At 29.4% G+C, this 27,764-nt stretch overlaps 1 protein-coding gene across 3 annotated transcripts in view; it reads right to left on the minus strand.

Moving 5' to 3' along the window:
• Positions 1-14,137, minus strand: part of LOC142322278 (alpha-amylase-related protein-like) — a 113,669-nt gene extending 99,532 nt beyond the window's left edge. The window contains exons 1-3 of one of the 3 annotated variants that reach the window (XM_075361185.1): positions 14,087-14,137; positions 8,274-8,411; positions 7,355-7,500 (exon numbers count right to left, since the gene is read on the minus strand). In XM_075361185.1, the coding sequence (XP_075217300.1) occupies positions 7,355-7,500; positions 8,274-8,411; positions 14,087-14,122 (320 nt within the window). In that variant the 5' untranslated portion in view covers positions 14,123-14,137. Of the gene's footprint in view, positions 1-7,354; positions 7,501-8,262; positions 8,412-13,404 lie in introns of all 3 variants that reach the window. The other 2 variants (XM_075361187.1, XM_075361186.1) reach the window with 2 other exon arrangements.
• Positions 14,138-27,764: the final 13,627 nt, after the last annotated feature.

The raw sequence follows: 27,764 nt of genomic DNA on the forward strand, positions 1-27,764 counted from the left end.
CAGCTTATAAAGAATATGTTTACAATTTTCAAAATCTCAATTATTATTTTCAACAAAATTACACTTTTAAAAACTTAAATAAAGGCACCAGACACATGCTTCGTGTTTGAAATTAAATTGATGTTCTACAATCCTTACGCCTCTTTTATACTGCTGAGAGCATGACGTGTTGAAAATTATTATATACATGTTTGAACATGACACTTTCACAGCAACTATTATGCAAGCAGACCAAATTACTAGAAGCACATAAACATCAAGTTGGAACTTGTAAAATTCTGATGTTTATACACCTCATACATCCATAATCATACTCTCTGCTATAAACGCAGCTAAATAGTTTTAACTACGTTTCATTGGAATGTGGTTGAGGGGAGCATGAAATATTCATTATATATATATTTTTTTTTTAATTTTTGGGAGTCGTAAAGCTAAACAGGTTGAGAATCACTGCATTAGGGTAATTAAAAATAATAATGGGGTAAAGAAACAAAGCAACCTACAGCAAAAATGTTTTTTTTTATTGGTACAAACAAGTAATTAATAAATACAATTTACAAAGAACAGAAAAAATATATATATTTATATAAATTTATTTACCTCAACTTCTTTATCAAATGGTGTAATTTTTTTTAAATTATTAAATGCAACAAATTTAATACCTCCTACACAGTATGTTATCTGATATTCACATATTATTCATATAAAATTTGTAGTAGGAGGGAATTCACCATTTTTCTCTAAAACAAACATAAAAATTCAACTTATGCACATAGAAAGAAACATATTGATAAATTCTGTAAATTTATTAATTTGTAAACAGAACAATAACTGCAATAATAACAAAGGTTAAAGCAATATGATGGTAAACCCCATTCCTCATAGTCTTTTGAGTCTGTAACACTTAGAATGTCTTGGAATTCGTGAAATTAATGTTAACAAAGGAAAATATATCAATGGCCAAAACCATTTTAAACTGGTTTCCATACATCACTGAATCTAAACACTTGGTGCAATCTCATTACATGTTGTTGGCGTTTATTAATGGTTGATGACTAAACAATTTGCCACCTAAAATTGATATTAAAGAATTAATCTGGGCGAACAGATGGGTTAGAAATTACAAAAAAAAAATCTTATTAGATTCATAATTTTTCAAATATCATATTTATTAAACTATTATTTACTATAATTTAGTATCATTCTCCACAATGTCATTGTAACACTATTATTTACTATAATTTAGTATCATTCTCCACAATATCATTGTAACAAACAGTTTAAGAAAAATGATGTAACTTATAAATTGTATGCACTGTTTTTTTTTTGTTTTTTTTTTCAAATATCCCAGAGTAATTTCAAGATGATTTTTTAAAAATTTAATGATTAAGATTTCATAAGTAATAAAGGAGGCTAATTTACAACAAAAAATTACATGCCATCAAGTAATAGTAAAAATCTTTGTTTAGGATCTGATTTCAGCCAGCACTTTTGTTTTCATTCCATCATTTTCATTATTGAAAACTAGAATATCAACTTTGTTAAGGACAATTTATTTTTTAAACCCCAATTTTTTTTTAGAAGATTCTACTAGCATCTTCATTCGTTGTATAAAAATGAAAAAAAAAAATTATTTCTTTTTAAGTCATTTATAAAGGGTCTTAAGTTAATGTACACACACACACACACACATGCCATTGCGCATACAAAGTACTATTCAGTTGAAGGTTTTAAAAATTGCAATGTACTTTTACTGCTGCTAAATTCATTGTAAGTTATTTTGAAATTAATTTTATTACAAAGTAAAGTTGGAATTATGGTATCAATTTAAAGATATATACACAAAAGAAAGATATGTATGATTTAAAAATATTTCAATAATATAAAATATGATTTCTAGGATGATAAAATTGCTTTGTTATTTGTAACTGTCAATATTTTTTGTTAACTCGGCTACAAATTAAAATAAGAATTATTTACCAAAAAAATTAAAGTTATAAAAAATTTTAATAAATTTTGTCTTTTTCTGCAGAGTCACCTCCACTATCAAGTCGCAGTTCATCACTACAACAAGAACAGGCTCTTCTCTTGATGTCTAATTTAAGCTCGTGGGATGGTCTACCTCTCTTCTTTACATTTTTTCAAATGTCAAATACACTATGGCAGATATCAATTTTAATTTTTTTAAATTATTTCATTTTTCAAAATTGTTTTCTGGACAATCCAGGCATTTGCAATGGTCACATTCAAAATATGATAAAAAATCCTTAGATAAAATTTTTTATTTTTTAATCCATGTGGATAATTAGTAGCACATTATTCAAATCTATACCTGCCATGAACTTGTTATAATCAGAAATATCATATGGTCTCATCACCTCAACTATTGTTTAATTTTAGTGTAATATTAAAAAAAAAAAGTCACAATTATGACCAGATATAAATTGGAAGATCAATCAGATAACTTTAAAAAAAGATTACCAGTGACAATCTAAATCTACATAAAATAAGAAGAAAAAATACCGTACAGGCAGTAGAATAATTCATAAACAAAAAGTACAATTTTTTGTAGAAAACTGTGTTTTTAATTTTCTTTTACTGTGGCATCTGTTAGCTACTTACTACAAAATCAACAGTGATTATGAATTTTGAAAACATAAAACGTACCTTTGTTTAATAGTTGATCAGCCTATGACACTGCCAACTTACAAAATAAAAATTACTTTCTTAAAAGTTTCTTATGAAATAAAATTTTAATGCTAAAAATATAGTAAATTAATCATTTTTAAATTCATGACTAATAATTAAAAGAAATATTTAAACATTTAATAATTAATTTTTATTTAACATAATCAAAAATTTACTTCTTGTTAGTGTTTCTATAATGTACACTACTTTGTCATCAAAAATACTAATATACATGATATTTTTCGTAGAATATAAGTTAAGAAAAAAAAAATAGTCTTATAGTCAGGTTCAAACTAAAACCCATTGATATATTACAGAAATAAATGGTGACTGAAATGTAAAGAACAGATTGCAAAAAAAATTATATTCTCAAATTCAAGACAAAAACAATATAGCAAATCAACAGTTTTTGAATGCTAACATTCAGTAACTTAAGCAAATGTGGTTTTGTGAGTAGCAATACTTGCAGTTTGATTTTTAAGATAAACAAATTCATAATAAAATAAAATAAATAGGTAATTTCATCATTTTTAATAAGCTTATTTATTATATTTAAATAAGTAATTTTAAATTTATAGTAATAAGTTTAGTAGACATCACTTTCAAAAATATTTTTAAAAATTCTTCCCTGGAAGAGGTTCTAGAACTTCAACAGTTGGCTGAAATAGGGTTTGTGTAGTCTTCATTTACAGCAACATACTTCTTCCAGAACACTGACAAGAGAATTTGTTGTAGAGAATTGTGTTTTTAATTTTCTTTTACTGTGGCAAACCATATTGACAGTATTCCATGCCTGTTGTTTTTCTTCAGGGTCTTAATAACGCACCTGTTCACATTTCTTTCATTGTTTGTTTGTTTTTTCTGTGAGTTCATGTGGAAAGCATCCACTGCAAACAGATTTTACAGTAGTCTGTTTGTGTCCTACTCTTTCTTTCGATATGCCTATCTGGGTGGTAATGCATTGTTGTATAATGCGACAATCATTTTGAACCGATTCAACCACTTCCTTTTCATGCTTCTCATCAATCATAGAAACTGGATGACTAGTGTGAGTTTCTTTCTCAATATTCACTTAAGCAGTTTTTGATGCATGAAATTTTATTGCCCATTATTTATATTACTTTGAACAACAATTTCATCATTATGAACAATTTTAGACAATGAATGTCTAGCATTCACTTTTTCATCTGTTAAAAATTCAATCAATGCACTTTATTTTGGAAATCTGATCATAACAGATGTACACAGCTCCCACAGCTTCACATTTTGTTTTATCAGTTGATTTGGACATATTATTAAGAACAACCTCAGAAAACACACTAAACATTTAAACATATATTTTAATTAAAATAATAAAATTAAAAAAGAATCATCTAATTAAATAACAGGCGCATTGCATGTAATCATGTTACATGGTTTTACATGTCACCATAGGTTTTGAGCTAGACAATAAACTGCATTTAATTACAATCTAATAATTTAATACAGCTCAAGCGTCTTGAAGAGGTAAGCTGTAACATGAAGATTTCTCTTGGTTGGGTGTACCATTTTCCTCACTCAATTCACAATCATAAAAAAAAAAATACAAATATAATTATTGTTGTTCATATTGCTATTTGGCACTTGTCTATCACATAAAAATCAATAAAAAATAAAAAAAAATAATAAACTGTTATTACACTAGATTGACAGTTTATATAAATAGATGATTTTTTTTTATCACTGACATAAACCAAAAAGTAAAAAATAAGCAAAGTAAAAAATAGAAATAATTTAATGTATTATATAATGTATAATCTAATGAATTGATTACCTCAAATTACAAGAAAAAAAATCTGGGAAAAATAACAGATTTCTAAATGGAAAACTAAATAGTTTTTCCATTAGCATTAAAATTATAGTATCGACATTTTAATTTTGTTTGCGTTTTTTAAATATATAAATCACTTTATTTTTTTTAATAGTAACCTCTACTTTTTTCCAGCTCTCAACAGAAGATATCATTTTAAGACAATAACACATGAGTAAATTTACATAGCTGTAGACTTTTAATGTAAATTACATTGGCATACACAAGCCAAATGAAGACTAGGGATAGCTCTTGAATAGTCGCATTTAGGGAACAATTTCCAAGAATAAAAAGGGAAATGATGTTTTCTATTAGAAAATTACATAAAAAATATAAAGTGTATTTCAAAAGAAATTATGTTTGCCGTCAAACTGATTTTCAATTTTGAGAACCTGTAGCTTCTAAATGGTTGCATTTAGGGAAAAATACCCAAAAATAAAACGATTAAATGTCTTTTATTGAGAGCTGGAAAGAAAGGGATTGGTATTTAGAAGAAAAAAAAGGTTGGCCATCATATTGGAAAAATGGAAGCAAATTTAGTGTCAATACCCTACTTTTAGTGGTAAGAGAAAAACTATGAAATTCTCCATTTAAAGTTTTTTGTAGCTATCACAGTTTTAGAGCTCCTAATTCTACTACACTTAAAATGAACACTGTATCATTTATATTTGTTTCCAATAAAATATCAGTAAAAAATAAACAGTTGCATCTGATTTCTTTATTATTTGAGAAATAAGTGTACATATGATATGTAAAAAACTCAACATTCGTCCAAATATTATTTTTACATACAGAGTATCCCACAAAGAAACGGATACTCTAAGGACATGTTCTACTGGTGACAATAATGAAAAACGTTCATATAAACATTGGTCTAGAAACTCTTTGTTATCGAGTTACTGCTAGCGAAACTTTTCGCCCAGATTTCAGCTCTTCTAAAAAGAAGCCCTACTGTAATTTTTGAGGCCCAAATTAAGAAGTACAGTTGATGGTTTTTTATTTAGTTTGGGCTGGGAAATAGGATAAAACAGGTCCTTGAACTGCAACTCCAGTAGATTTTAAGAGATCCAATGTAAAACAAAATTTGGTACCGAAAAGCAAGTTTTTTTTTTATATTTGTTAAAAAAACTTGTAGAGAATTTAATTCTGAGATAATTAATTTAAATACAGCCACTAAAAATTAAGTAAAAAATTTTAAAAATCGGCTTTTTATTGAAGCAAAAACGAAGTAAAATAGACAGAAAATCATATTATTCTATTGTATCTAATAAACATTCATTTTAATGCATTTTTAAACATTCTTTGGTGCATCAGCATTTATAGATGAAAGGGTCATTTCCAATGCATTTGTTTTCTGTTCAACAGCAACTAAATCATTGAGCCAATGATGAACACTATGTGATTCAGCATATTCAGTGTAGTACAGGCACTAGTATACAACGCAAAATTCATATGACACTGGTTTGTCAAAAAACAAAATGTGGCGCATCCTATGGAATGAAAATTGTTAACCTTCTGCCTGCAGAAGGTTCAAAATTTATAGCCAACATATTGCACCCAGAGGTTAAACGTGTCATTGGCTTCTAGACAACGCTGATAAGTTAAATTAAATTTTATTTAATGATGAAGCCACTTTTATGAGAAACGGTTTCCTCAATCTTAAAAATAGTCATTTATGGAGAGAACACAATCCACATTCTACTGTAGAAACTAGTTTCCAAGGTAGAATTTACGTGGCATTTATGACCATTCTGGGACCATTTGTTTTCAATGAAATGCCTATGTTAATTTCTCGAAAAATAATTTAATTTGGCTGCTTTTTTGGGGGAAGTACCTTTAAAAACTAGATTGCAAATGATTTTCCAGCACTCTGCTGTGATGCCACGTTTTTCTTTAGTAGCCAGAAATCACTTGAATGCTAATTTCTTAAACTAAATTGGACTGGTGAACGAATCGATTGGCCACCACGATTGCCTGACTTAATGCCACAAGATTACTTCATTTGGGGAGATATGAAAATGATAGTATACCAACAAAAGGTTAATACTAAAGAAGAATTATTCATTAAAAACATGAAATGAATTGAATTTATACGACACGATCTTGAAATGATATGGAAAGCCACCGGAAATATTTTACGTCGTGTAAAGTGGTGTGTACATACACTGTGAAGGAGAAATTTCGAAAATTACTGTTAACAGAGGTTTGCTATTCTGTTACCATTTATCAATTCATGTATTTTTTTTTTCTATGTTAAAAATAATGTTTATAAGTTACAGAATGAATAATATATTTTTCCTGTCTATTTTTTGTCTGTTTTGCTTCAATAAAAAACTGATTTTTAAATGTTTTTATTTACTTTTTAATGGCTGCATTTAGATTAATTTTCTCATAATTAAATTCAAGTTTTGTTACTAAATCTATTTATTAGTCATTTAACAAAGCTATTGCACTACAAACCTTAAACAAACTTGTTTTTTGACACTGAATTTTGTGTTATATGACGGATATCTTAAAACCTTCTAGAGTTATAGATCTGGGACGTATTTTATCCTATTTCACAGTTCACATTACATAAGAAACCACAAACTTTACTTCTTAATTTGAGTCTCAAAAATTACAGTAGGGTTTCTTTTTATTAGAAGAGCTGAAATGGGAGTGAAATATTCCGCTAGCCGTAACTCGAACACAAGCGTTTCTAGGACAATGTTTATATGAACGTTTTTCATTATTTTCACCAGTAAAACATGTCCTGACAGTATCACTGTTTCTTCATGGGACATTCTGTATATTAAAAAGATGTGATCAATGATTTACCTGATACCAAGTGAATTACATGTTTTGATCATATCTCTTAGACTTCTTTCATCACCAGAGTCATTATTAATGTTGTAAGTAGTAACACTATATCTTTCATCCCAACTTCTACCACGATTTATAGCATGCTCAGTCACTGGAGATATCTTTGAACATAAAAGAAAACCAAGATAAATAAAGTCAAACTGACTTGAGATCTCAATCTTGAGATGACACGGAAGGCCACTGAAAATATTTTTCATCGGGCAGAGTGCTGGTACATACACTGTGAAGGAGGAATTTCAAAAAATTACTGTAACTGTAGTTTGTTATTCTGTAACCATCCATTATTTCATGTATTTTATTTTTTTGTTTTTCTATATTAAAAATAATGTTTATAAGTTGCAGAAAGAATAATATATTTTTCTTGCCTATTTTTTTGGTTCAATAAAAAACCAATTTTTAAATGTTTATATTTATATTTTATTGGCTGAATTTAGATTAAATTCTCTTCATGTTTTATTACTAAATATATTTATTAGTAGTTTAACAAAGCTATTGCACTACAAATCAAAATCAAATTTGTTTTTCGACACTGAAATTTGTGTTTTACAACAGATATCTTAAAAACTACTGGAGTTACAGCCCTGAGACCTCTTTTATCCTATTCCACAGCTTAAATTACCTATGAAACCACAAACTTTACTTCTTAATTTGGGTCCCGAAAATTACAGTGGGGCTTCTTTTTATTAGAAGAGCTGAAATCCAGACAAAATCTTTCAATAGTTGTACGTTGAAAACAAAGCGTTTCTAGACCAATATTTACATGAATGTTTTTCATTATTTTCATCAATAGAACATGTCCTGACAGTTTCTCTGTTTCTTCATGGGACATTCTGTATATTAAAAAGAAGTGATCAATGATTTACCTGATACCAACCTGATGCCAACATTTTCCGATCATATCTATTAAACTTCTTTCATCACCAGAGTCATTATTAATGTTGTAACTAGTAAAACTATATCTTTCATCCCAACTTTGATCAGGATTTTTGGCACACTCAGTCACTGGAGATAACTTTGAACATAAAAGAACAATAAGATAAAAAAAGCTAAAATTACTGCATATGAAGGATTTGATAATATTTTATCAAAAGTTATTTTACATAACTCTAATGCATAACATTATTTATTAAAAAGCAGACCTTGGGTGTACCTCATGTTTCACAATGTATCAAGCAGTTGAGTTACACAATGTATTAAATATAATGTAACTAGTACAGACATAATTTTGACATCTTGTGTGTATTAACATGCAAGAGAATTTACCTAAAACATGTAGATTGGTTTTTAGGCACTCATTTTTTAAAATTCAATGGTACGTTTTATGATTACATTTATGGTTTAAACAAAATTGTTGTAAAAGGCATTTTTATTAATTATTAATCTTTAAGAAATTAATTTCTAAATGATAAATAAAACGTTCATGCCATTTCTATATGCACATTTATTGTGCATTCAAACCCAGAAGGAATTCTTAAGGAAAACTGTCTAAATTTAATATTCATGCATTTAAGACAATTTTTTAAAATACGAAATGACAAAAATTGTGAAAAGTTAATCTCTGTAATGACTTAAAAAATAATGATTAAAACACTTAAATACAAACTTATTAATACTGATTAATACAAACTTAAAGACTTAATATAAAATTTAAGAAAAAAAAATTTCCAGAACATTAGTTTTGTTTTTGTATATGTGTAATGAATGTTTGTGACATTAAGGTGTTTTGAATTTTAATAAAAATTTAGTATTCTTGCACTTTAAAAAATATAGCGTAAATTTACATCGACACAGTACATTTATAATATATTTTCTAAAGTCTTATTTTTAGAAAAATTAAAAACATAAAAAATTTCCTATCAAAATATGTTTTATTTTATTATTTGAATCATAATTAACCTCTGCAAAATACTGAAAAGTAATGCATATATTTTACCAAAAACTTCTGATACATCAGACTGTCTTGCTGCCATAGCCACTGTTCCAAAATTCAATTATTAATTGTTTAAAAATCGAATAACAATAAGTTTAAAAAATTAACCTTTACCTAAAAAATTAAGTAGTAATTTACAAAAATAACAAATATGACTCCCACAGAAAAAGAATATGTAGGTACACAAATTTTTTACATATTAATTTAAACAGTTTTTCTCAAAAAAATAATTTTTTATCTTATGAAATTTAAAATTGAAACACTAACAAGCTTATCCTTGCTTAAAAACTACAAAATAATGCTACATAGTAATTTTTGACTAAATTCACCACAACAGAGTTAATTCTTGAAAATATAATAAAGAAGTGATGGATTTCTTGAAATCCTGTTCATATCTTGGTCAGTTTTGTAGGTGCAATACAGAAAGAATACACGAATTGTAGGAAAGTAATTTCACTAAATCATGTTTCAAATGTTTTTCTTAGTTCCTTTGTCATAAAGTTAATTATGAAAGATTAGCATAGAAAATAATACTCTTCAACAGTGATGGAGGGGGAATAAAAAACAAAAAACTAAATTAAAAATATTTAAACCTTTTCTTTATCATAAAGTGGTAATTTTGTAAGCTTTAAACAAGATCTAATGAGAGTTTTTGATAAAATCAATAATTTCTTTAATAATTTCAAAAAACCTTCTTACCCATTTTCCCTTCTTACCACTCTAGACTTACCCCCTTTCCCTTCACAACACAATAGACTAATCTATTTATTATACTCTCCAGAATCATAACAATAAGAAAAGCTGCATGTGTCAAACAAAAACTGTTGATGACCCCAATTACGTATACAACCTCTTTTTTTATATTTTTGTAGTAGTAAATTACAATTTGGTTTAAAGACATAACTTTCATTGTACATTAAATAAGAACTGTATGACATATTCACAAATACTCAATCACACTCATACACATTCATACTAACACTACAAATCCATCAATAAGAACATAATTTGTATTTTTGAGTTAAATATTTTCACTAATTGAAAAATAATAATTTTGAAGAACATCAATATTAGAATATTATGCTTACTGTTTGAAAAACATTTTATAAAATATTAAAAGTATAATTATTGATTTTTTAATGCACAAGTAATAAGCCCATGGCTGTTACTGGATCTGCTATCGAGAGCTGCATATGGAAATAGGGTATGCTCACCAACTATGGTTGGAGGATACTGGGGAAATAAATTACCAATGGTAGAAAAAATCAGAGAACTGATCAACAACCTTGAAGGCGGATGAGGAAGAAATTCCCAACGCCAGAGAGGGTGGAAGAGCCCAGGAGGTGGGTCTCCAAAAAAAACCCAGAGCAAGTCCAGGAGCTCTTAGGTGGTAGCCCCACCATTGATTTTACTCTACAAAGCATTGGTAGCACTTTAGAGAAACGTTTCTTACTCAATCTTTAAGCACAAATTCAGGACAGGATTATTAGCAATAACAATAACCAAATACGTAAAAATAAGAGATTAGGGATAGTGGATAAATTAAAGTTAAATTAAAGGAATGTACACAGCTTGGGAATCAAAGAAGATGAGCTAGTTGAAATATAAAAAAAATGAGAAGTTGGTATCACTGAAGTTACCAAAACAAAGAAAAAACTTTAGGGAACTAAAGATGTGGAGATTAAATAGTGGTATAACCCAGAGTAGAAGAGCTTGCTGTGGAGTAGCAATATTTAATTAATAGGAAGTGTAAATAGAAGCTACAGAATTATGAGTTAATGAGAGATTGGTGTTGGCAAGACTCCAGATTGGTAGAGGTCATCTAACTGCTGTAGGAATATATGCTCTGGAAGGTCAGAGAGGGGATACAGAAATATTTTATAAATTTTTGCACAAACAATGTGATAAATTTACTGGAGTGATAATTAAGTTTTGTCGTTCTTGGAGAGTATTGTCAGAATAGTAATGGGGTTGAACTGAAGCAGTTAACAAGCTTTAATACAATTAAGATAAGTAACTTCTTTTTATTGTGCATACCAGTGTGTTCTTTGGTGGTTGGGTTTCAATTAACCACACATCTCAGGTATGGTCGACTTGAGATTGTACAAGACTGCACTTCATTCACATTCATCCTCTGAAGTAATATGTTACAGAGGTTCCAGTGACTAAACAGAAAAAAAGTAAAAACTCCTTTTTCAGGAAAAAGAATATCCATAAATATACCTGGTCAGCTAGTGGTCTTAGATCAGTTATACATTACATTATTGTCAATGATAAGTTGAGATCAGCAGTTAAAGAAGTTGCAGTGAGGCGTGAATTAAAAAAGGTTCTGATCATTTTATGGTCACCTTAATATTAAGGCTTTGGGCAAGGTGGAGAACTAATACAGATCTGAACAGGATAGAATAAAAAGTTTTTAAAGTGCATCTTTTGCAGGAGGACTCCATTTGTGACTTTTACTAGAAGCGGCTGAATGAATGTTTAATGTCATTCGAAATAGTTAAGGATGTAAATCAGTAATGGTGAAATTTGGAATTTTGTATTGAAGATATTACTTATGAAGTCATTCGTATTACAATGAATCATAAGGGGCTGCAAGGCTTGCACATGTGGAATGAAGATTTAGATAGAATAATCCAGGGAAAAAGACATGTTGATGTTATAAAATAAAACAGAAGAAAAACAGAGGAAATTTACAAGGAACAAATAAATCAACAATTCAGCTGATCATAAAGAACACAGAGTCATGGGAAAGATTTGTAAGCGCAGTGGAAAGGGATCTGCATGGAAGACAAACCTTTGGGTATAAGATGATGAAACATCTCATTAAATCTGAAAAAGAGGTTGCTCGGAAACATGTATTTATGATTAAACAGTGGATCGCCCATTATTGTGATTAATGGTACAGAGCTGATGTAGTAGAGGAAATCGATGAGTTGGATTATGCTTACAGTACAATCCAACTTATACTAGAGGAACTTTGAATGGCATTGAAACAAACTTGAAATAGAAAGGCAGCTGGTATGGAGAGTACAAATGTTGAGTTGTTGAAGTGTGGTGGACCACTGCTTCATTTTAGATTGTTGCATGTTTACAGTATGTGCTGGAAGCCCTGCACAGTACCTGAGTCTCGGAAAGTTGCAGAGGTAATAATCTTTTTAAGAGAGGGACAGAACAAAATGTGAAAATTACAGAGGAATAAGCTTATTAAACTCTGTTTTAAACTGTATGCTAAAATCTTAAATATGGATCAAGGGATTTCAGAGGCTTTATTGGGAAAGGTACAAAATGGTTTTTGTAGAGGTAGATCTTACATTGAAAAATGTAACTACTTGTATATTTAACAAAGTGACTGAAGAGAAGAAGTAGTTTGGTTTGAAATTACACTTTGTATTTGTTGACTATGAAAAACCTTTTGATCATCTTTTAAGGAAGAACTCTGGAAATTGTGATAAAAAGGGGTTATCTGCAGCATCTAATAAAAGTGATTAAAGATCTGTATATTTAAACAATAATTATATAAATAATGGTTTTAACAGTAGACTCTTTACTTTTTTCTGTTTAGCCTCCAGAACCAATGTCAGGTATTATTTCGGAGGATGAGTGAGGATGATACGTATCAATGTAAATAAAGTTTAGTCTCAGGCCGAACATTCCTGAGATGAGTGGTTAATTGAAACTCAACTACCAAACAACACCAATATCCACGATCTAGAACTCAAATCCGTATAAACATAATTGCCTTTACTAGGATTTGAACCTTAAAACTCTCGACTTCAAAATCAGCTGATTTGTGATGATGAGTTTAATCACAAGACAAACCGGGTAGGTTTTTAAACAGTAGACTGTTAGATACTAACAGAGGTATAAGACAAGAATGTAATTTATCATCTACACTTTTTAATATTTATATTAATGGTACTGTTAGACAATGGAAAATTTATATTTTTTATAGTATAACACTTAGTCCAAGAACAACCATTTTACATACATTACTCTTTGCAGATGATAAGCTTATAATACAGCCCTTAGAAGAAGCTTTACAGAGATCTTTATATGAATTGAAGATACTTACGTATTAACGCCACCGCAGCTACAGCTTTAGGTTATGTTGACTTCGTATACTGACAAATCGTATGTCTATCAAAATAACCGGTACTTACGTATTAACGCCACCGCAACTAGGTTATGTTGACGTAATATAAACTACTTAATATAACCTATAACTAAATATAACCTACGCTCGCTAACCTCTTACGTATTAACGCCACCGCTTCATTTAAAAACAAAGTAGTCAATCAGATTTCGGTGGATTAACATTAATTGGATTTCGGTGCTATAATATATTATTAATAAGTTGTATATATTTATGCATATTTAATGTTAATTATAACATTTTTATCTGTTATATTAAATGCCTGTATACGTGCCATTTATTTGTGGGTAAATGTGTATCCGGTCTACACAATCAAGCATTCAGTGAAACCGTGCAGTTTATTTTCTACTGAATATTATTTAATTTTTGTGGTATGTAGATTGATTTCCAATCCAAGCATGACAGAGAAAAATCAAATAACACCTAATTTATCATATTGAAAAAGATGTTTGGGTTTCAGAAACAAATACACGTAATGTACATGTCAAAATTATAACCTTATATTATGGATTCCTCATAGTTCCACCGAAATCCGATTGACTACTTTGTTTTTAAATAAAGTTGTAGCTGCGGTGGCGTTAATACGTAAGTACCCATTTACTTCTGTCCGATAGCAAAGAAAGTTGTCCAGATGCATCTTAGCAGCTGTTGTTTTCCCACCGGGTTGCTCTAGTGATGAGCGCGTTTACCCCAATCAGCTGATTTGGAAGTCGAGAGTTCCAGGTTTTATGTCCTAGTAAGAGCAGCTACTTTTACACGGATTTGAATAGTAGATTGTGGATACCGGTCTTCTTTTATGGTTAGGTTTCAATTAACCACACATCTCAGGATTGGTCGAACTGACCATTGGGATTGTACAAACAATTGACCAAGGATTGTACAAACTATTCTTCATTTACACTCGTACATATTACCCTATAAGGTAATACCTGAAAGGTAAATCCCGGAGGCTAAACAGGAAAAATAAAGCAGCAGCTATTGTTTAACAAAAATTATCCCTATCAGAATTAGTGGATAGTATGAACAATTTTTTCTCTGATACAACACAGAAATAAATAATAAAAATATAATAATGTAACACAAATTCCCTTCCTTTATGCCTTTAGGTTTCGTATTATACCAACAATATAAAGTATATATAACAAGATTAAACAATTTTTTTATCTTTTTTGTTATTATTTTCTATCTACATTTGCAATTAAACATTCATATTTTCTTTATAATAATATAGACACAGCTGCAACTACATATATGGACATTATAAAATTTACCATAGATTGAGAAGTACCTATTATTACAATGTTGAGAAAACATATAGTTGTGTTGGTATAACACTGTTGACGTCGGAAATAGTGTTTAATGGTTATAAAGAAGTAATTGTAATAATTTACGTATTCAGTTAGTTTTTCAAAATAGTTGATTTAATAACGAGAAAAGTACAGTTTTCATTATTCTTTAGGTAAAATAATAATTTAATTATTCTTAAGTTATTCTTTATATAACATACTGATTCGAGTATAACAAATAATAATATTAAGTGTTCAAATAAAAAATTACCGTCTGTATCAAAAATGGGTAATGAAAATTCACAACCAGTTTATGAAATTGACAATTATAAAAACCGTCCACCAAACAATGTAGAAGAAGCTAGAGAGAAAGGTTTTCGTGTAATTGGACCAGAAAAAAATACAGAAGCATCTAGCTGGCAACGGGAAAAAGGAAATGTTGAAAAAGGAGACGTTTATTGTGATTGGCAAAAAACGGGTATGAAAGAAATATCCAATTCAGAAAACCCATATAACTCAAGTCAACAAGAGCAATCATCATTTTCGTTATGGGAAGTGGCTGTTGGAGTAGGTGCTGCTTCAGAACCAGCTCCCTGGAATCGGGAAAAAGGAAATGTTGAAAAAGGATACGTTTTTAGCGATATGCAAAAAACGGGTATGAAAGAAATATCCAATTCAGAAAACCCATATAATTCAAGTCAACAAGAGCAATCATCATTTTCGTATGGGAAAGTGGCTGTTGGAGTAGGTGCTGCTTCAGAACCAGCTCCCTGGAATCGGGAAAAAGGATACGTTTTTAGCGATAGGCAAAAAACGGGTATGAAAGAAATATCCAATTCAGAAAACCCAAACAATTCAAGACAACAAGAGCCATCGTCATTTACGTTTGGGAAACTGGCTTTTGGAGTAGGTGCTGCATTAGTGGGGGCTTATGCTGTTAATAAAACATTGGAAAGAAACAATCAACGCAGGAATTAAAAGAAAATTTGTATCAAATAACAAAGTATATATATATATATATATATATATATATACTTTGCATATATATATTTTTACTAAAAAATTATAATCAGCTCATTAACAACTGTTAATCAAGGTATTCTATATCATGTATTTTTTTAAATTTATATAAATATAAAATTTGAATTCAAATTTTATTCATAGACTGTAATGTAACCTTACCCCGCCATAAACTCCCTGTTTTTATAAGCATTTTTTTAAATTCATTTTTATGTTTTTTTCTCTCATGGACTGTGCTAAATTAAATTAAATTAGAATCTTCATACAATTATGTTTTAGTTTGAGGCACACTTTCGTGAGACAAATTGTAGATGTGTAAAAAAATATAAACGAGCATATTATAAAAACTTGCCAACAACAGTATTTACAAAAACACCTAATGTATACACAAACTATTTTACCAATGTACAATGTAACAGAAGAACTTAGCCTCTCAGACAAAGGGAATAAGTAGAATTTTAGATTTTCTTAATAACAAATACATAATGAATGTATTACTGATACTTAAACAAAATTGCACAGAGTAAGTGAATCCAATAGGTAAGTTTACTTAAGAGTGGGACCAGATTTTTTTTCTTAATACAGTACTCGCTACATTACCAGGATAATGAATTAAAAATTGCCAGTTAACTTTAAAACTAAATAAAATCATGCCTAACTTACTCTAAATAAAAACTTAAAAAGAAACTTTGCAATGTTAGTTTACAGTGATTAAAAAACGTTCACATATATATGTTAAAAAGAAAACTAAATTCCGAATCAAACCTTCAAATAAAAATTAACAGTTAATGAAACAACACAACCGCACATAATAACAATACAAAAGTGGTAAAATACATTTCCCCTTCACTTTCCCTTTATCAAAAGTATAATTCATTTCAACAAATAAGACATCAGTTAGACATGCCACAATCACATTGTAGCCCCACACTCAGATTAATAAACATGTGGACAAAACCATCAAATCATACACCAATAACATGGGATAAACGCATGGAGATGTAACATTTGAAAACAGCTGTTATTTAAAGAATTTTAAAACTATCTTCTTGGCAAAACTGAGGATATTCACATTCCATACCACTACACATTTGGATCCTTTCATGTAAACAGTTTTTATTCTAACCATCCAGTTTGGGTTTACACTGAAGTATACAATGTGTACTTGATATATTGTATAACAAAAAATAATTGCACTATTTGGCATCAATTTATGCGTTTATCAATTTTGAGTCTCCTAGTTGAAATATTTTTACATGCTGCAAACACTCATATCACACAATATCCAATGAGAAACATACAGATGGAAATATAACAGTATTCATTTAGTACACACTTTTAACATAAATTACATTGGCATACATAAGCCAACTGAAGACTAGAGGTAGCTCTTAAACAGTCGCACTTGGGGAACAATCCCCAAGAATAAAAAAGGAAATGATGTTTCTATTAGAAAATTACATAAAAAATATAAATTGTACTTAAAAAAAAATTATGTTTGCCATCAAAATGATTTTCAATATTGAACCTGTAGCTTCTGAATGGTTGCATTTAGGGAAAAATACCCAAAAATAAAACTATTTTAAATACCTTTTATTGAGAGCTGAAAAAAAGGGATTGGTATTTTTAAAAATAAAGTTGGCCTTATATTGGAAAATGAAAATAAATTTACAATGTCAATAACATACTTTTAGTGGTAAGAGAAATTTTCCACTTAAAGTTTTTGTAGCTGTCGCAGTTTTAAAGCTCCTAATTCTGCCAAACTTAAAATGAACACTAAGTAATTCGTATTTGTTTCAAATAAAATATCAGTCAAAAATAAATAGTTGCATTTGATTTCATTATTATTTGAGCAATAAGTGTACATATGATATGTAATACAAAATTCATACAAACATTATTTTCACATACAGAGCATCCCACTAAGAAACGGATAAACTGAACATGTTCTACTGGTGAAACTAATGAAAAGCGATCATGTAAACATTGATCTAGAAACTCTTTGTTTTTGAGTTATGTTTAGCGAAATATTTCACCCGGATTTCAGTTCTTCTAATAAAAAAAAGCCCTACTGTAATTTTTGAGAGCCAAATCAAAGAGTAAAGTTGATGGTTTCTTATTTAGTTGGGTTGGGAAAGAAGATAAAACAGGTAACTTCAGTAGTTTTTAAGATATCCGACGTAAAACAATATTCGGTGTCGAAAAGCAAGTTTTTTTTTTGTATTTGTAGTACAAAAGCTTTGTTAAATAACTAATGAATACGGAAGATTTAAGAACAAAACTTGTGAGAATTTAATTCTGAGAAAATTAATGAAAATACAGCTAGTAAAAAGTAAATAAAAACTTTTAAAAATTGGTTTTTATTGAACCAAAATAGACAGAAAATCGTATTATTCTATCTGTATCTAATAAACATCGTTTTTAATGCATTCTTTTAAACATTCTTCAGCATTTACAAATGAAGGGTAATTTCCAACACGTTCGTTTTCTGTTGAACACCAATTAAACCATCGTGTTATTCAGCATATTTAGTGTAACCCAGGTGCTAGTACAAGGCGAATTTCATGTCACACTGGTTTGTCAAAAATCAAAATGTGGCGCATCCTACAAAATAAAAATCTTTATCTTTCCGCCTGCAGAAGGTTCAAAATTTGAGCACACCAGATTACACCCACCTGTTAAACTTGTGTCATTGGCTTCTAGACAACGCTGATAAGGTAAATTAAATTTTATTTAATGATGAAGCCACTTTTTTGAGAAACTGTGTCTTCAATTTTATTAATAGTGATTAATGGAGTGAAGACAATCCACATTGTACTGTAGAAACTATTTTCCAAGGTAGATTTTATGTTAATGTTTGCTGTGGCGTTATTTATGACAAAATGCTGGGATCATTTGTTTTCAATGAAAATCTTACGGGAGATGCATATGTTTATTTCTCAAAAAATAATTTAATTTGGCTGTTTTTTTTAAGGTTGTACCTTTACAAACTACATTGCAAATGATTTTCCACCATGATGCTGCAACACCACATTTTTCTTTAGTAGCTAGAAATCATTTGAATGCTAATTTCTTAAACTAGATTGCACTGGTAAACCAATCGATTGGTCACCACGATCGCCTGAATTAACGCCACAAGATTACTTCATTTGGGCCGATATGAAAACAATAGTTTACCAACAGAAGGTTAAGACTAAAGAAGAGTTATTTATTAAAACACGAAATGAATTGAATTTATACGAAACTATCTTGAAATGATACGGAAAGCCACCGGAAATATTTTACGTCTTGTAAAGTGGTGTGTACATACACTGTGAAGGAGAAATTTCGAAAATTACTGTTAACAGAGGTTTGCTATTCTGTTACCATTTATCAATTCATGTATTTTTTTTCTATGGTAAAAATAATGTTTATAAGTTACAGAATGAATAATATATTTTTCCTGTCTATTTTTTGTCTGTTTTGCTTCAATAAAAAACTGATTTTTAAATTTTTTATTTACTTTTTAATGGCTGCATTTAGATTAATTTTCTCATAATTAAATTCAAGTTTTGTTACTAAATCTATTTATTAGTCATTTAACAAAGCTATTGTACAGTTAACAAACCTTAAACAAACTTGTTTTTCGACACCGAATTTTGTGTTATACGACGGATATCTTAAAACCTTCTAGAGTTACAGTTCTGGGACGTATTTTATCCTATTTCACAGTTCACATTACATAAGAAACCACAAACTTTACTTCTTAATTTGAGTCCCAAAAATTACAGTAGGGTTTCTTTTTATTAGAAGAGCTGAAATGGGAGTGAAATATTCCGCTAGCCGTAACTCGAACACAAGCGTTTCTAGGACATATGAACGTTTTTCATTATTTTCACCAGTAAAACATGTCCTGACAGTATCTGTTTCTTCATGGGACATTCTGTATATTAAAAAGAAGTGATCAATGATTTACCTGATACCAAGTGAATTACATGTTTTGATCATATCTCTTAGACTTCTTTCATCACCAGAGTCATTATTAATGTTGTAAGTAGTAACACTATATCTTTCATCCCAACTTCTACCACGATTTATAGCATGCTCAGTCACTGGAGATATCTTTGAACATAAAAGAAAACCAAGATAAATAAAGTCAAACTGATTACATATGAAGGTTAAACAATATTTTATCAAAAGTTATTTTACGTAACTCTAATGCATAACATATTTATTAAAAAACAGAACTTGGGTGTACCTCATGTTTCACAATGTATCAAGCAGCTGAATTACATAATGTATTAAATATTATGTAACTAGTACAGACATAATTTTGACTTGTTTTTGCATTAACGTGCAACAGAATTTACATAAAACATGTACATTGGTTTTTAGGCATTCATATTTTACAATGCAATGGTACTTTTTTATGACTGCATTTAGTGTTTAAACAAAATTGCTGTAAAAGCATTTCTATTAATTATTAATCTTTAAGAAATTAATTTCAAAATGTTAAATAAAACATTTGTTCCATTTTTATATGTACATTTATTGTGCATTAAAACCTAAAAGGAATTGTTAAGAATAGCTTCTAAATTTAATATTCATGCATTTAAGAATAACTGTTTTTTTTAAAATAGGAAATGACAAAAATTGTGAAAAATATCTGAAAGTATTGTAATGACAAAAAAAAAATATTAAAGCATTTAATACAAACATTAAGACTTAATATAAAATTAAAGCATAAAAAATTTCCTTAACGTTAGGTTTATTTTTTTATATGTATAATAATGAATGTTCGTGACATTAAGGTGTTCTGAATTTTCATAAAAATTTACTATTCTTGCACTTTAAAAAATATTGCATAAACATAGCGTACGCATCAACATAGTGTATTTATAATAATATTTACTATTATAGCAACCCGTGGCTGTTGCTGAATCTGCTGTCTAGTGCTGCCTATTGTAATAGAGTGTGCTCACCAACTATGGTTGGAGGGTACTGGGGAAATAAATTACTAAGGGTAGACAAAACCAGTGAACTGGTCAACATCCTTGAAGGCAGATGAGGAAGAAATTCCCGACAGCAGGAAGGGTGGAAGAGCCCAGGAGGTGGGTCTTCAAATGAAACCCAGTGCACATCCAGGAGCTCTTAGATGGTAGCCCCACCACTGATTTTACGTTACGAAGCATTGGTAGCACTATTAGAGGAACTCTTTTCTTACACACAATCTTCAAGTAAAAAATCAGCACAGGATTATTAGCAATAACAATAACCAAAAAACGAAAAAGTAAGAAATTAGGAATAGTGGATAAATTAAAGTTAATTACTTGAAATGTACGTAGCTTGGAAATAAAAGAAGGTGAATTAGTTGAAATATTGAAAAGACAAGAAGTTGACCACTGCAGTTACCGAAACAAAGAAAAAACTTCGGGGAACTAAAGAATGTGTAGATTTCACAGTGGTATAACCCAGAGTAGAAGAGCTTGCTGTGGAATAGCAATATTAATTAATTAATTAATAGGAAGTGGAGAAAGAAGCTACAGAATTATGAGTGTATATTCTTTCTCAATGAGCAACTTGATTATTACAAGGTGATATGATTTCAGCATATATCTAGATTGGATAATGATAAACAGGTTAAGTAAGTGATTAACAATAAACCAAGAGAAGGAGTAGTGTCAGGGGACCATTGAAGAGGTTATTATAATTTCTGCTTAAAGTTGGTACAGATTTAATGCCTAACCAGGATAGCAAGAAGAATTAGTAATACAAGTAAGTTACTACTAAATAAAATGTGATGACCCATAATGAAATTTTATATAAATTATTTTAACATTTATTCAGTTGCTATGACAGATTTGATTTTTATGTATTAGTAATTGATTAGTGGTTTATGTAATTTTGCAAGGGTAATAATTTATATTTATATGTATAAAGCCCAGGTAGATTATTATTTGTGTATATTTTGGATATTACGATGTTGCAATTTTTATATAAAATTAATATGCACTTTTTTTTTACATAAATGCTTTTTTAGACAATGAGAATCATGCAAACAGAATATTATACTGCCATCGCTTTGTTAATAATATATACTAGCTATAAAGTCAATAAATAATTTTTTTTATCTGATCAATACATAATACAGTTCACACCCAAAATGGCTAGACATGGTACTCCATTGATAATCAAAGGAACTGTCCCAGCATCGCTTTTTTTTTATTTTAACCTCCGGGACCATCGTTAGGTATTATTCAGAGGATGAGATGAATGATAATTTTTATAGCGTATGAAAATGCCATGATTCGAACCTGGGACCTTCAAGATCTACCACTCCATACCATGGAGGCCGGCAATAGTAAAGTAAACTGCATCCCAGAATCACTTGAATGCATCAAAGGAAACTGTAGTAAAATCTTGATCGGAACACAAAATACAAGATTAATAATAAAATAAAAAACTGAAGTGATTAAAGTACATTTAATTATTTAATTAATATACTGTAGTTAATTATTTAAAATATATAAACATTAAATAATAATATTAAAATAAATAGATGAAGATACTAAACATAAAAAAAGAACCTACAAAATAAATTATGATTCAGAAGGTTTCAGTGGAAATTATATGACCAAATATTTAGATGCATGTTGAACGAATGTGCAGAAAATTTACGTTTGTTTTTTATTGTTTATTTAGAACTACATAATTTTTTTTTTTTGACTGAGTAATATTGCTTCTGTAAAATAAATGTTTTAATACTATTTCAATAAACTGATTGAGAGAGCAGTATGATTGGAGAAGAACTGAAACTGGGAAGCCTTGTCGAATCAATTAGAAGATCAAAGCCCTGGTAGTTTGGACATATTGAAAGGATGGATGAGGTTAGATTGCCAGAATGGATTCTGCATGTAGAGGAAACAGGTAAAAGACCAAAGGGTACACCATGAATGAAATGGATGTATATGGTGATGGAGGAAGTGCACAAGAGAGGGATGTAGTGAGAGTAATGGAAGAGAGTTGGTTCATGGAGTGAGGCAGACAGAAATTTTGTAGAAGGTTCAACATAAGGAAACTTGGATATTAAAGGTAACTAAGATGATAATGATGATGAAACTAATCAAGATTTTTAAATGATTCAGCAATTTACTAAAAATGACAACCAATTATCTGACAGTGCATTTTGTGTCTTGAAAAATCTTAACTGAGAGGGAGCTCAAGAGATGATATTATACTTAAAGCAGAAATGTACATATATTTATTTATATATATTTTAAATTCTATTAACATAAACCATCCAACACCAAATATTAAGGTAAAACATATCTTTTATTTTATAATGATAGTACTTTCACAGGATCCCACCCATGATTGAATTCATTTAATTAAATTGTATATTAATTATATTAAAAAAAATTCTTAAATAAACCATGCACTGGTGTAATGTATGTTACATTACTGTAAAATTATAATTGAATTGTAGGAAAAAATTATAGTTGTTGCGATCAACACGTGTTTTGTTGGTATGAAGACAGTACTTTTCATGTTTAAAGACTCAATCATATAATAATTTGAGTGCAAAGTCTAATTGGATTAGATATAGAATGGTTTTTGTGTGAAACCTTCGGTGTTACAAGACTGTACTTCCACTAATCTGTTAATTTGATAGTTCAGGGTTGTAAGTTAAGTAGGTGGTCATGGTTGGAAGAGGCCATATGAAGATGATAGTAGGTTGTGTAAATACACTGATGGAAATGTCTACCAAGGCATTTGCATTGGTGGCAGCTTGACAGAGATCAAACTGATGACTGTTGTGTTACCAAGTTTAGAGGGTCTAAAAGACGACCTCTGACACAGCCGGTGTACAACCTACAGCCTGTGTAACCTACAGTTCAATGTAGAACTCGTTGCTTGGACAGTGTTTAACTAATTAACTATAATTATAAAATAACTTTCTAAAGATATATTTTTTATAAGGAAATCAAAAGTTCTAATTCTTTTTGTTTTTTTATTTTTCCCTTTTTTATATGATTTACATGTAAGTTTGTATTTCAGCATGTAAATTTGCAGAATAAAAATTAAGGGAAATAAGATTGTAAACAATTTTCATACAAGACATATGAACTTATTGATTTCATTTTTTTAATAAATTATGAAGAATCCATAATATAAGGTTATAATTTTGACGTATGTTATATGTAATTATTTCTGAAACCAAACATCTTTTTAATATGATAAATTAGGTGTCATTTGATTTTTTCTGTCATGCTTGGATTATGCGGTACAACAAAGTTTTGGAAATCTATCTACATGCCAAAAAACTTAAATAGTATTCAGAAGAAAATAAACTGCAAGATTTCACTGAATGCTTGATTGGGTAGACTGGATACACATTCACCCACAGATACAGTCCATGTATACAGGCATTTAATATAACAAAATCAAATTTTACGCATAGCACATGGATCACAGCATTTAAGAAAAATGCCATAAACATTAATGCTAAAGATTTCTCCTTTCTAATATAAATTGTGTATAACTGGTGGCTCTAGGTCAATGTAAAAAAAATATCCACTAATTTGAAAGCCCCGTGTCCAATATTTAATAAAGTTACATAAATTGAAAAATATAAAATAAAATTTCAAAATTCCCAATATGTAAAAATAACTTACTACAGATTAACATAATTATACATCATTTAAATCTCATCACAATGTGATGCTTTAAGTCAACTTACTTTCTTTATTGCATTAAAACAGTTTCATATAACTCCCTGCCTTTATTTCATTTCAAACCAAAATACAAATCATCTCAAAAATCAATAAAATTATTTTTTATCGTGCAAGTTTTGGTAATTACTGTGATACAAAATTTACAATTACATCCGTCCAGTAACCAAGAAAGTTATCCAGATGCATCTTCTTTCTTTTTCCTGTTTAGCCTACGGTAACTACCGTTCAGATAATACTTCAGAGGATGGTATGAGTGTAGATGAAGTGTAGTCTTGTACATTCTCAGTTCAACCATTCCTGAGATGTGTGGTTAATTGAAACCCAACCACCAAAGAACACTGGTATCCACAATCTAGAATTCAAATCTGTGTAAAAATAACTAACTTTAATAGGACTTGAACGCTGGAACTCTCAACTGGATGCATCTTAGCAATTGTTTAACCCACCAGATTGGACTAGTAGTGAACGCTTCTTCCCAAATGAACTGATTTGGTAGTCATGAGTTCCAGCGTTCAAGTCCTAGTAAAAGCAGTTTTATATGGATTTGAATACTAGATTGTCGATACCAGTGTTCTTTGGTGGTTGGATTTCAATTAACCACACAGCTCAGGAATGGTTGAACTGAGACTGTACAAGACTACACTTCATTTACACTCGTACATATCATCCTCTGAAGTAATACCAGAACGGTAATTCCCGGAGGCTAAACAGGAAAAGAAAGAAGAAAAAGCAGGTATTGTTTAACAAAAAGTATCCCTATCAGAATTATTACATAGTATGAACAATTTTTCTCCCTTACAACATAGAAATATAAATATAATAATGAAACACATAAATTTGATTACTTTATGCCTTTAGTTTTCTTATAGTGCCAATAATATAAAGTAAATATAACAAGATTAAACGATTTTGGTTTTTTTTTCAATCTACATTTATAATTAAACAATCATATTATCTTTATGATAATACAGTCACAGATGCAACTACAAATATGAACATTATGAAATTTACCATAGATTGAGAAGTATCTAGTATTACAATGTTGATAAAATAGCTGTGTTAATATTGTTGTTAATAGCTGTTGACATCACAAATACTGTTCAAAGAGGTTATAAAGTAATTTTAGTTCTTTATGTAATTTTTTCAAAATAGTTGATTTAATAACGAGAAAAGATCAGTTTTTATTATTCTTTAAGTTAAAATAATAATTTAATTATTATTTAAGGTATTCTTTTTATAACATACTGATTCGAGGATAATGAACAATATTAAGTACTCAACTAAAAAAATTATCGGCAATATTGTATCATTGTATCAAAATGGATAATGAAAATTCACAACCAATGAATGAAACTGGCAATTACAGAAACCGTGCACCACACAATGTAGAAGAAACTAGAGAAAATGGTTTTCGTGAAATTGGACCAGAAAAAAATACAACAGAAAAAATCTTGCTGCTGTATCTAATCAAATGATCATAGATTTAAAACAGAAGAACTTAGCTTGTCGGACAAAGGGATAAATAAAATTTACATTTTCCTAATAACAAATGCATAATGAATGTATTTCTAACACTTAAATAAAATTGTACACAATAAGTGATTGCAATATGTAAGTTTACTTATGAGTGGAACCAGATTTTTTTATTAATACAGTACTCACTACATTACCAGGATAATGAATTAAAAATTGCCAATTAACTCAAACTAAATGAGATCACACCTAACTTAGTCTACATAAAAACTGAAAAAGAAACTTGTCAATATTAGTTTACAGTGATTAAAAAAAAGGTCACAGAATATATTTTTAAAAAAACTAAATTTTGAATCAAACCTTCAAATAAAAATTAACAGATAATAAAACAATACACAGCACATAATTACAATATTAAAAAAAATTGTAAAAAGTATAATTCACATCAATAAATAAGACATCAGTTAGACATGTTACAACCAAATTGTGGTCACAAGACATGTCACAACCACATTGTGGTCCCACACATAGATTAATTAAACATGTGGACAAAACCATCAAATCATACACTAACAACATGGAATAAACCCATGCAGATGTAACATTTGAAAACGGCTAATATTTAAAGAACACAAACACTACCATCTTCGCAAAACTAAGGATATTCAAATTCCATACTATACATTTGGATCCATTCATGTAAACAGTTTCTATCCATTTTGGGGTTACATTTAAGTATACAATGTGTACTTCATATATTATATAACAAAAAATAATTGCACTATTTGGCATCAATGGGTTTATTAGTTTTTGAGTCTCCTGGTTGAAATATTTTTACATGGTGCAAACACTCTCATTATTACACAATATCCAATGAGAAACATAGAGATGGGAATATAAATAATGAGAGAGAGATTATGTCGGTACTGCAAAGTTGATGAATCATACTCCCATATAAAGGAAGTAACATGGTAATTCATACATTCATTATACAACATGTGTTCACATATTCATCATCCATCCCACTTTACATTTCACTATGAAATATGAACACAACAAACTAACTTTGATCTCATCATATCAAAATAAACACACTTTCAAATGTATGAAAAAATTCACTAAAATTAACATGCTGAACAACCACTTAATACATCTAATCTTCCCACTGGGTACTAAAAAAATAAAATTTAAAGCACAGCATTATAAAATATACAGTACAGTCCCGCTATAATGCGGATACGGATATAACGCGGATTATAAACTGTCCCCCCAAAAATATCTGTCAAAATAAAATATGATGAAGAATGCTAGTTACCCTAACACTGTATTCGATATTGGTGTAAAACCCACCACAAATCATTTGAAATTGTAAACAATAAGCTTCTAATATAACATCTCTCAATTAATCACGACCAATTTTAAAGCCTTGGAATTTCCAAAAACATGATTTAATAAAACTAAACCGTGATTCTAATACAGTAATAAGAGAAATTCTTATACTGCACGTGACTCATTTTCTGTAACAGCGATAAGACCATCAATGTGCTGCCTGTACAAGGCACAGTATACGGTATTTGAATGTTATTACCTATTGTGATTTATTCCAAGCTCCTTTTACTGTGTTTATCAGTATCGTTAAGTTTTTTACGTTGGTTAATTTATTAGATTTTGTAGTGTTTGTTTTCATTCGTATTTGCGTGATATGTCGTCTAAACGAAAAACGTATTCTGTAAACGAAAAATTAGAAATTATTGAAAAGGTTAAGGCAAGTCTTTAGAAAGCCAGT

The sequence above is a fragment of the Lycorma delicatula genome, chromosome 3, assembly GCF_047948215.1.
Source record: "Lycorma delicatula isolate Av1 chromosome 3, ASM4794821v1, whole genome shotgun sequence".
Classification (NCBI taxonomy): Eukaryota; Metazoa; Arthropoda; class Insecta; order Hemiptera; family Fulgoridae; genus Lycorma; species Lycorma delicatula.